This window comes from Somniosus microcephalus, chromosome 5 (genome assembly GCF_052327205.1).
Source record: "Somniosus microcephalus isolate GS21.2 chromosome 5, FLI_Smic_1.0, whole genome shotgun sequence".
Classification (NCBI taxonomy): Eukaryota; Metazoa; Chordata; class Chondrichthyes; order Squaliformes; family Somniosidae; genus Somniosus; species Somniosus microcephalus.
In genome coordinates this window covers 123,367,122-123,379,385 of record NC_140991.1, presented here as the reverse complement: position 1 = coordinate 123,379,385, position 12,264 = coordinate 123,367,122, and the positions used below count along the sequence as shown (strand labels likewise).

Here is a 12,264-nt window from a genome sequence, read left to right as displayed (position 1 = left end):
AGGTATGATCAGTAAGTTCGCAGATGACACGAAAATTGGTGGAGTTGTAAATAGCGAGGAGGGAAGCCTCAGGCTACAGGACGATGTAGATGGGATGGTTAGATGGGCAGAACAGTGGCAAATGGAATTTGACCCTGACAAGTGTGAGGTGATGCATTTTGGGAGGACTAACAAGGCAAGGGAATACACAATGAATGGTAGGACCCTAGGAAGGACAGAGGGTCAGAGGGACCTTGGTGTGCATGTACATAGATCCCTGAAGGCAGCAGGACAGGTAGATAAGATAAGCATAGACAGTAGACAGGTTAAAAGGGCATATGGGATACTTATATTCTATGCCTCAGCTAATGAAGGCAAGAGCAGGGAGGTTATGATGGAGCTGTACCAAATGCTAGTTAGGCCACAGCTGGAATACTGTGTGCAGTTCTGGTCACCACACTATAGGAGGGATGTGATTGCATTGGAGAGGGTGCAGAGGAGATTCACCAGGATGTTACCTGGGCTGGAGCGTTTCAGCTATGAAGAGAGACTGGACAGGCTGGGGTTGTTTTCCTTACAGCAGAGAAGGCTGAGGGGGGACCTGATTGAGATGTACAAAATTATAAGGGGCATAGAGAGGGTAGGTAGAAAGGAACTTTTCCCCTTAGTAGAGGGGTCAATAACCAGGGGGCATAGTTTCAAGGTAAGGGGCAGGAGGTTTAGAGGGGATTTGAGGAAAAACTTTTTCACCCAGAGGGAATCTGGAACTCACTGCTTGAAAGGGTGGTAGAGGCAGGAACCCTCACAACATTCAAGAAGCATTTAGATGAGCACTTGAAATGCCATAGCATACAAGGCTATGGAGCAAGTGCTGGAAAATGGGTTTAGAATAGGCAGGGCTTGATGGCCGGCGTGGACACGATGGTCCGAAGGGCCTCTTTCTGTGCTGTATAACTCTATGGCAGATCTTCACAGATCTAATTGTTCAGTCTGTGGTCATGCCAGTGGCCATGATGAGGCAGTACCCAGTCACAGGGACATAGCTGGAATGGGCATGGATGATGCTGCTGTTTCTTAGGACACCAACACATGCAGGTTCTCCTGACAGCCACTCTGTATAGGTGTCAGAAAGAATGCTGGCCAAGCTGCCCATGCAGTAGCAGAAATAGTGCACCTGACAGCAGGTCCATCTCTGGACTAAGTGGGCAGGAGCTGATGGCACCTGTATACCCAAGTGCAGGACATTAATATACATCAAAAAGAGCAGTGGTCCCAAGAGTGACCCTGGAGCACACTTTCCTCGAGTCTGAAAAACAAACCTTCACCACTACTCTCTGCTTTCTGTTCCTTAGCAGAATAGGCTCGAGGGGCTAAGTGGCCTACTCCAGTTCCTGTATTCCTTAGCCAATTTGGTATCCACACAGCCACTGCCCCTTTAATTCCATGGGTTTCAATTTTGCTAGCAGTTCTATTAAGTGGTACCTTATCAAACGTCTTTTGACAGTCCAGATACACATCACCACACTACCCTCATCAGCCCTCTCCATTACTTCATCAAAGAGGTTAAGGAACATACGTCATTCAGTATCACAAAGGGGAAGTACCATGGAAGCAAACACTAAGTTCACACACAGTATGGTCCTAAATAAAAAATCTGAATTGCACTGAAGCTGTATGTAGTGTTCTTACAAATTGTGTGTGCATATTTCATCAGGTGGATGTGATATTTGAGTGTTGCTTGGAAGATTTAAGGTACTGTAGGTGAAGACATATTTGTAAAGGACATGGGGAAGATGTAGAAAGGACAGCTAATGCAGTATTCACACTTGCAAATTAAGAAAAGGTCTCTTGTGTGAGAGCTTGCCGAATGGCTCTGGCATTGGGTTTTGCTTTGCTCTCTTCAGACTCCTCCTGCTCCTCTTGATGCTGGGATATCTATGATGAAACCTCTTCATAAGGCCAAATTGTACAGTATGCAGCACACAACAATCCTGAAAATCATCATGGTGCAGGAGAATGTGGTGTTTAGTCTCATTGAGAGTGACTGGGCCTTAAGTATTGAAATTTTTACTTATTTATTTTTCTTATTTTCAATTTAATTTCCTTCATTTTAGCTGTTCAATACTAGTAGCTGTTTATACTTGTTTATTTGGTGTCTTACCTTTGAGCCAGTAATAAGTTAATTCATTGGTTATGTAAGTGGTGTGGTTAGCTATTCTCTGATTGGTTGCATGTTCTGTGGCAGTTAGGCCAATGTGTAAATTAAGAAATTATAAATTTGAGCTTACTAGCAAGGTAGTAGTCTTGAGCTGCAAGAGACTTATAAAGTGTGAAAGCAGGACTGAAGAAGAAATTGCTGAAACGCAAAAGCGGAAAAGGGTGTGCATCCTAGAATGCTGAAGGAAGTCAGAGCCTAAATAGCAGGTGTTCTGACCACAATCTTTTGGATATCCTTGTATCTGGCAGTTGTGTCAAGACTGGAGGGTTGTCACTGTTAACACCTCTGTTCATTTAAATGCAGCTGGCGAGCCTCGAAACCAAACCCTACACTTCTAGAAGGGGCCGATGAAACACTCCAGACATGCTTCCAGGAGTAGACCAGGCACCACTGTCCCCCGAAGCAGATACCTTTCGTTCACCAACTGCTGAAGCCTAAGATGTGCCACAAGTGGAATGGGCACCTGTCATAGTTACTGAAATGAGGGAACCTCCTCCAACCCTGAAAAGTCTGCCAGGGTCAGTGGTAGAAGTTCCTGGTGGCCTCTTCAGCAAGATACTGCACCACAGATTTTTGGGGCTATAGACCACAAGTAGGGAAATAACATTTATTGGCACTTCATTCATATTGATTCTTGAGAGTGTTCTTGAAAGAATGATATGGACCATTGCAATATCTGGTGAGAGAAGTGAGATGTTTGGCAGTTGGGGAATATTTGTCAAATCTAGCTGCGAAGGTGCTTCTGTTGAGGGAATAATTAAGTTGTATGGAGGACTGTTTATGCAGGACATTTATGGGTCATTGTGTCAAGGATTTGTAAATCAGACTCTGACAGACAGCTCACTAGAGACACACTTGGTGTGCTCATCTTCAAGTGTGTTTTCAATGTCAGAAGGATAAGGGCCCTTCTCCCCCGGCACTTGTATAATTATTCCATGTTGCACAGTAAAGATGTGCAGCATACAGAAAACCATAATGATGTGTGATATTTTGGCTGGCTTGTACCGGAGGAAACGCACAGACCTCTCAATGCATCAGAATCTCTGCTTCATCATTGCTATGGTGTTTGCGCTGATGGCTCATGTGAACACATGACCCCATTACACCTGTGCTCAGCAGGTGGTGGATGCAGCAGAGTTTATAACAAGCCAGGGTTACAGTGGGTAGCTTTACTCTATAATGAGCCAACTTTGCACTTGTTGTCCAGGGCCAAACAACAGCAGCAGCAGCAACAACATACTTTATGTAGTACCTTTAACATAGAATTTATCGAAGGTTAACTCATTAAAATAAATTGCTTAACAGCTCTGGAAAAAACCTGGAGAGATGAATTATTAAGAGACAAGCATCAAGTGTTTCTACACTCATAGCCCATGCTGTAATTTCAGATTGAAAATTTATTGCACTGTGATAGCATTGTAACTGGATCATCTGGTTATGCTCAGATTTGGAATGCACTGCTTGAAAGGGTGGTGGATACAAATTCAATAGTAGCCTTCAAAAGGGAATTGGATAATACTTGAAGGAGAAAAAAATTGCAGCGATATGGAGAAACAGCAGAGGAGTGGGGCTAACTGAATTGCTCTTCGAAAGAGCCGGCATAGACTCAATGGGCCGAATGGCCTCCTCCTGTGCTGTACTATTCTATTATTACTACTGTGATCATGCACGTTACAGATTTTATTGACCTGTGCACAAAACTGAATTGACAAGAGTGGCAATTCAATGACTGACAGAAAATTTGTCTATTTATACAGTCACGGAATGAAATATTCATACCAAGTCCGTCACTTACTCAAGGTATATATTTGGGGCTAGTTGTGTTGCAAGGAAAAAAAGTTGCCTTTTTTAACATAATGAGAAGTATAAGAGAATCTTCAATGCCCCATAAAAATACAGGAAAAAAATACAAAGTTAACAAAATGAACTCCACACCTGTTGTGGGAACCATGTAATAGTGAAATCTATTTGACTTGTGAGCAAATCTTAGGAGGTCCACGCTTCTGGCAGGGGCACGTATTTGAAATTCCAGCTACAAATGGTTAGAAAATCATTGGCAGGCTGATGTGCTCCCAGCGGCGAAGTTCCCCACTGAAGCACGGACTCAAAATTACCCTCCTTGTGCCTCACAAATTACCAGTTAATTATTATGGGAATGTACTTTAGCATGCATGTTTAAAATGAAAAGGCACCTGAATACAAAAATATATTTTTAAACTTAAAATAACATTAAAAATATTAAAGACGAAAACACTTACTTCTGGGGCAAATCATGCACACAGAACAGGCAATGACCCAATATGACAAGGGAGAAGGACAAAGCCTAATTGAAGTCAATTAAACAAATTCTTAAATATTCATTGTGGGCAGCACTTTCTGAAAAGGATAAATTGGATTTTTGCTCTTTGGCAGTAGCCAGGGAATCTTGTGCTAGAGTTACTACCAAAGTTTGCACTAGGGGATTGAAAAATTGGAAACATGTTTTACTGGGAATATGATCAGAATGCAAAAATCCCTTTGCAATATTGTCCTTGCATGTGACTCAGTCTCAGATAATTGACTGTTAATTTTGCCAGCAATTAGCTTTAATATTTTATAGCACATGAATGCATTTTAAACAATGATAGCCAAGCACTCAAAATATACTAAAATATCTCAAAAGTTATATTTTTCTTCCTGAAGAGAAATACCTTACCTGTCACTTACTGACTGCTTTGGAACATAGAAATCTTCCCCCGACAAATAAGAAGCTGCTGTTCCTCCTCCAAAATATCTCTTTCTCAGCATATGACTACTTTCATTCTTCACCAACAGAGCTCCTAGACCTGTTGGGAACCCAAAGATTTTATAAAATGAGATGGGAATGAAGTCTGCCTGATGTAAGCTGAGGTCAAGTGGCGAGGTGCTCACAAATGAGGCTGCATCCACCAGCACATACCATTCCCCTGGGATTCTGCTAAAAGGATACAGGTTTTTTGATTTAATGTCCCTTATCCAAGTGAGTGGGTATTTTGTCCCTGAAAAGTTGCTTTGAGCAGGATAACAGAACAGATGATGAGTGTGACAATTTTCCTCCTTGCCGACAGAAATGTTCTTGTCCAGAGTGTTTTTATCTCCATAAATCTCGTCCAGGTTTACCGGAATAGTTAGAGCACCAGCTGGAACAGACAATCCTCTCATACCCACTACAGACGTATGGTTGTCAGTCAGGTGACAAAACCGACTCTTTGAGCCTCCTTGCTCTGCACAGGTCCATTGAAAACTTTCTGCAACAAGTTTAAGAGCAGCTGTGCTTCCTGATGTAAAAATGATGGTATATTCTTCTGGGCTGGTGTTGAAGTGCTGCAGAATTCTACAGGGGAAGAAACAAAACAGTATTAGTCAATATCTTTTACTTACTTTTGGGAAAAGGAAATTTAAATGTAGACATAAACACAGAAATTGTTGGAAACACTCAGCAGGTCAGGCATCTGTGGAGAGGGGACTTTATCAGACGCGGTTCACTGTATTGCCCCCAAAATGTACCACTTCACATTTCTCTGTATTGAACTGTGTCTGCCACTTATCCACACCTCTAACCTAATGTCCTGCAGTCTCCTGCATTCTTTCTCATAGCTTGCCACGCCCCCTAGATGTGGTGTCATCAACAAACAGCAATACCATTCTCTTGTGTATATGTCCACAACCTCAAACATCAACAACTTACATTTATGAAGTCCCTTTAACTTAGGAAATGTCCCAAGGCATTTGAGCCAAAGAGGAAATTAAGAGGGTTGACCGAAAGACTTAGTCAGAGGTGGGTTTTAAGGAAAGTCTTAAAGAAGGAGAGGGAGATGGCAAGGCAGGGGGATGAAGCCAGAGTCAGAGAAAGGGATAGATGACGACGACAACACTACTTGTATTTATATGGCGCTTTTAACATAGTAAAACTTCCAAAGGCACTTCACAGGAGCATTATCAAAAAAAATGACACCGAGCCACATAAGGAGATATTGGGGCAGATGACCAACAGCTTGGTCCAAGAGGTAGGTTTTAAGGAGCATCTTAAAAGGAGACTAGAGAGGTCGAGGGGTTTAGGGAGGGAATTCCAGAGCTTAGGGCCTTGGCAGCTGAAGGCACGGCCACCAATGGTGGAGCGATTAAAATCAAGGATGCTCAAGAGGCCAGAATTAGAGGAGCACAGATATCTCTGAGGGTTGTGGGGCTAGAAGAGATTACAGAGATGGGGAGGGACAAGGCCATGGAGGGATTTAAAAACAAGGATGAGAATTTTAAAAATCGAGGTGCTGCTTAACCGGGAGCCAATGTAGGTCAGCGAGCACAGGGGTGATGGGTGAACGAGACTTTGTGCAGCAGAGTTTTGGATGACCTCAAGTTTACAGAGGGTAGAACGTGGGAGGCCAGCCAGGAGTGCATTGGAATAGTCAAGTCTAGAGGTAACAAAGGCATGGATGAGGGTTTCAGCAGCAGGTGAGCTGAGGCAGAGGCAGAATCGAGCTATGTTCCGGAGATGGAAATAGGCAGTCTTAGTCATAGCGCGGATATATGGTTGGAAGTTCATCTCGGGGTCAAATATGACACCCAGGTTGCCAACAGTCTGGTTCAGCCTAAGACTGTGGAGAGGGATGGAGTCAGTGGCTAGGGAACGGAGTTTGTGGCAGGGACCGAAGACAATAGCTTCAGTCTTCCCAATGTTTAGTTGGAAGAAATTTCTGCTCATCCAGTACTGGATGCCAGACAAGCAGTCTGACAATTTAGAGACAGTGGAGGGATCGAGAGAGGCGATAGTGAGGTAGAGCTGGGTGTCGTCAGCGTACATGTGGAAACTGACACTGTGTTTTTGGATGATGTCGCCAAGGAGCAGCATGTAGATGAGAAATAGATGGGGCCAAGGATAGATCCTGAAGGTGCGGGAGCGGGAAGAGAAGCCATTGCAGGTGATTCTCTGGCTACGATTAGATAAATAAGAATGGAACCAGGGGAGTACAGTCCCACCCAGCTGGACGACAGTGGAGAGGTTTTGGAGGAGGATGGTGTAGTCAACCGTGTCAAAGGCTGCAGACAGGTCGAGAACAATGAGGAGGGATAGTTTACCACAGTCACATAGGATGTCATTTGTGACTTTGATAAGAGCCATTTCTGTACTGTGGCAGGGGCGGAAACCTGATGGGAGGGATTCAAACATGGAGTTGCAGGAAACGTGGGCACGGATTTTGGGAGTCAACAACACATTCAAGGGCCTAGAAATTCAGTGGGCCTTGCGCCCACTTAGCGCCTAAAGAGGTCGTTTGCGCCGGCGGGGTGGTAGCGCGGAAATTGAGTGCAGTGGTATTGGCGGCGGTAGCCGTTAGCGCTGCGCCGGGACCGATGACGTCATCGGTGTGTGCGGTGGCCCGTAACGCCCCGAAACCGCGCCGATCCCCATATTTATTTGCGGCCGCCTCCTCCGAAGCGGGCGCAAACAGCGACCAGAAAACGGGGCCGTCCTGCTGCCATAGTGGGGCACTTTAAAGCGGAAGGTGCGGCCGGCTGCTTTTTCGGCGGCCGCCTGCCCGCACCTCCTTCCCCGGCCTCCTCCACCCCACCCCCCCGCGGCATTGCCGGCTGGTTTCCGTGGAGCCCGGCACTTCTCCGTTGTGCCGGGCTCTTTTGCCGGCACTCGCGATCGGGGCTCCGGCCGTTGCAAGCACCTCCCCCTTAAGAGGAGGAGGCCTGCAGTACCGCAGCCTGCTGCACCGCATCGGGTGGCGTTGCGGCAACTAGCGCGCCGATATTCAGTTGCAGCGCCCCAAACGGAGGCGGGCACACCCTGGTATAGCGCCCGCTTCCGAATTGGGGCGCAGAAGACGAATATACGGCGTGCGCTAATGCTGCCCCGCCCAGCGCTAACTTTTGGGCGCGAGCGAGCTGCCCGCGCCCAAGTGAATTTCTAGGCCAAGGACTTTGGAGTGGAAAGGGAGGTTGGAGATGGGGCGGTAGTTTGCAAGGACAGATGCGTCAAGGGTTGGTTTTTGGAGGAGAGGGGCACAGTGCCTGAGGAGAGAGAACCATTAACAATATCAGCTAACATGGGAGCCAGGAAGGGAAGTTGGGTGGTCAGCAGTTTAGTGGGATTAGGGTCGAGGGAGCAGGAGGTGGGTCTCATGGACAAGATGAGCTCGGAGAGGGCATTAGGGGAGATAGGACAGAAAACTAGAAAAAGATGCGAGTTCAGGGCTCAGGCAGGGGGGAAACCGAAGAGGAAATTTGGCTTGGTGGGCTAGGGGAAGGGAGGGAAGTGGCAGAGGCAGAGAAAGCTGATTGGATGGTCTCATTCTTAGTGACAAAGAAGTTTAGGGGAGCTGTAGGGCTGGAGGAGGTAATAGAGACAGGGAGTGGCGAGACAATGAATGGTTCTAAAGACGAGGAAAATAATTTTAAATCTCAGGTGTTGGGGAACTGGGAGCCAATGTCATTTTTTTTTAAAATTCGTTTATGGGATGTGGGCGTTGCTGGCAAGGCCAGCATTAATTGCCCATCCCAAATTGCCCTTGAGAAGGTGGTGGTGAGCCGCTTTCTTAAACTGCTGCAGTCCTTGTGGTGATGGTACTCCCACAGTACTGTCAGGGAGTGAGCTCCAGGATTTTGATCCAACAACGAAAAAAGGAATGGCGATATATTTCTAAGTCAGGATGGTGTGTAACTTGGAGGGGAACTTGGAATGGTGGTGTTCCCATGCGCCTGCTGCCTTGTCCTTCTAGGTGGAAGAGGTCGCGGGTTTGGGAGGTGCTGCCGAAGAAGACTTGGTGAGTTGCTGTAGTGCATCTTGTAGATGGTACACACTGCAGCCACGGTACGCCGGTGGTGGAGTGAGTGAATGTTTAAGGTGGTGGATGGGGTGCTAATCAAGCAGGCTGCTTTGTTTTGGATGGTGCTGAGCTTTTTGAGTGTTTTTGGAGCTGCACTCATCCAGGCAAGTGGAGAGTATTCCATCACACTCCTTACTTGTGCCTTGTTGATGATGGAAAGGCTTTGGGGAAGTCAGGAAGTGAGACACTCGCCGCAGAATACCTAGCCTCTGACCTGCTCTTATTGCCACATTATTGATGTGGCTGGTACAGTTAAGTTTCTGGTCAATGGTGACCCCCAAGATGTTGATGGTGGGGAATTCGGCGGTGGCAAGGGATTCGGCAATGGCAATACTGTTAAATGTCAAGGGGAGGTGGTCAGACTCTCGCTTGTTGGAGACAGTCATTGCCTGGCACTTCTGTGGCATGAATGTTACCTGCCACTTATCAGCCCAAGCCTGAACGTTGTCCAGGTCTTGTTGCATGCGGGCATGGACTGCTTTATTATCTGAGGAGTTGTGAATGGCACTGAACACTGTGCAGTCATCAGCAAACATCCCCATTTCTGACCTTATGTTGGAGGGAAGGTCACTGATGAAGCAGCTGAAGATGGTTGGGCCTAGGACACTGCCCTGAGGAACTCCTGCAGCAATGTCTTGGGGCTGTGAGGATTGACATTCAACCACCACAACCATCTTCCTTTGTGCTAGGTATGACTCCAGCCAGTGGAGCGTTTTGCACCCGATTCCCATTGACTTCAGCTTCATGTCTCCTTGATGCCAAACTCCGTTAAATGTTGCCTTGATGTCAAGGGCAGTCACTCTCACCTCACCTCTGGAATTCAGCTCCTTTGTCCATGTTTGGACCAAGGCTGTAATGAGGCCAGGAGCAGAGTGGTCTTGGCGGAACCCAAACTGGGCATCCATGAGCAGGTTACTGGTGAGTAAGTGCTGCTTCATAGCACTTTCGATGACACCTTCCATCACTTTGCTGATTATTGAGATTAGACTGATGTGGTGGTAATTGGCTGTGTTGGATTTGTCCTGCTTTTTGTGGACAGGACATACCTGGGCAGTTTTCCACATTGTCGGATAGATGCCAGTGTTGTAGCTGTACTGGAACAGCTTGGCTAAAGGCGCGGCTAGTTCTGGAGCACAAGTCTTCAGCACGATAGCCGGGATGTTGTCGGGGCCCATAGCCTTTTCTGTATCCAGTGCGCTCAGCCGTTTCTTGATATCACGTGGAGTGAATCGGATTGGCTGAAGACTGGCTTCTGTGATGGTGGGGACCTCAGAAATAGGCCGATATGGATCATCCACTCGGCACTTTTGGCTGAAGATGGTTGCAAACACTTTAGCCTTGTCTTTTGCATCATTGAGGATGGGGATATTCATGGAGCCTCCTCCTCCCGTTAGTTGTTTAATGGTCCACCACCATTCACGACTGGACGTGGCAGGACTGCAGAGTTTTGATCTGATCCGTTTATTGTGGGATCGCTTAGCCCTGTCTAGAGCATGCTGCTTCCACTTTTTAGCATGCAAGTAGTCCTGATTTGCAGCTTCGCCAGGCTGGCACCTCATTTTTAGATACGCCTGGTGCTGCTCCTGGCATGCTCTTCTACACTCCTTATTGAACCAGGGTTGGTCCCCTGGCTTGATGGTAATCGTACAGTGAGGGTGTGGTAAATCACTGTATACCTGTCTGTATGTGTATGTGTATGTGTATTCCACTAGGTACAGGTCTGGACATGCCTCGGCTGACTCCTCCCACTATTCCAGGTATATAAGTGACTACCTCCCAGTCCCTTAGTATTCTGGACGGGTCAACCACTCGAGACAAGACCTTCATTCTTTAGTTAATAAAAGCCTGGTTGTTACTCGCTTAACCTCAGTCTTTTGAGTAATTGATGGCGCATCAGAGGGGTATGCCAGGCCATGAGGTTACAGATTGTGGTGTAATACAATTCTGCTGCTGATGATGGCCCACAGCACCTCATGGATGCCTAGTTTTGAGCTGCTAGATCTGTTCTGAATCTATCCCATTTAGCACGGTGATAGTGCCACACCACACGATGGAGGGTGTCCTCAGTGTGAAGACAGGACTGCGTTTCCACAATGACTGTGCGGTGGTCACTGCTACCAATACTGTCATGGACAGATGCATCTGCGACAGGTAGATTGGCGAGGACGAGGTAAAGTAGGTTTTTTCCTCGTGTTGGTTCTTTCACCATTGTCGCAGGCCGAGACTGGCAGTCATGTCCTTCAGGACTTGGCCAGCTTGGTCAGTAGTGGTGCTACCGAGCCACTCTTGGTGATGGACATTGAAGTCCCCCACCCAGAGTACATTCTGTGCCCTTGCTATTCTCAGTGCTTCTTCCAAGTGGTGTTCAACACGGAGGAGCACTGATTCATCAGCTGAGGGAGGGTGGTCGGTGGTAATGAGCAGGAGGTTTCCTTGCCCATGCTTGACCTGAAGCAATGAGATTTCATGGGGTCCGGAGTCAATGTTGAGGACTCCCAGGGCCACTCCTTCCCGACTGTCCTGCCGGTGGGACAGGACATACCCAGGGATGGTGATGGAGGAGTTTGAAGCATTGGCTGAAAGGTATGATTCTGTTGTCAGGCTGTTGCTTGACTCGTCTGTGGGACAGCTCTCCCAATTTTGGCACAAGTCCCCAGGTGGGTCGACTGGGCTGGGTGTACCGTTGCCATGTCCATAGCTGGTGCCGAGGTAGATGTTGGGTGGTCCGACCGGTTTCATTCTTTTCATTGCTTTTCGTAGCAGTTTGTTACAATCGAGTGGCTTGCTAAGCCATTTCAGAGTCAACCACATTGCTGTGGGTCTGGAGTCACATATAGGTCAGACCAGGTAAGGACGGCAGATTTCCTTCCCTAAAGGACATTAATGAACCAGATGGGTTTTTACAACAATAGTTTCATGGTTACCATTTCTGATACTAGTAATCATTCCAGATTTATTTAATTAACTGAATTTAAATTCCCAAGCTGCCGCGGTGGGATTTGAACTCGCGTCTCTGGATCATTAGTCCAGGCCTCTGGATTACTTGCCCAGTGACATTATCACTGCGCTACCGTTCCCGTATTTATATAAATGGAAAAGAAAAAGAATCGCAGAATAGATCCCTGGGGCATACCATACCCACAACCAGCCAATTAAAAAAAAAATCATTTACCCCTACTCTTTGTTTTCTATAGGATTTGTAGGATGTAAAATCAATTT

The 12,264-nt window shown here is 46.7% G+C and overlaps 1 protein-coding gene across 2 annotated transcripts in view; it reads right to left on the bottom strand.

Annotated features, from left to right (window-relative positions):
• The window catches only part of mocos (molybdenum cofactor sulfurase), a 489,344-nt gene that overhangs the window by 349,669 nt on the left and 127,411 nt on the right, over window positions 1-12,264 (bottom strand). For both annotated transcript variants that reach the window (XM_085988161.1, XM_085988162.1), the window contains exon 4: window positions 4,893-5,549. In XM_085988161.1, coding sequence (XP_085844287.1) covers window positions 4,893-5,549 — 657 coding nt within the window. The remainder of the gene's footprint in view (window positions 1-4,892; window positions 5,550-12,264) is intronic.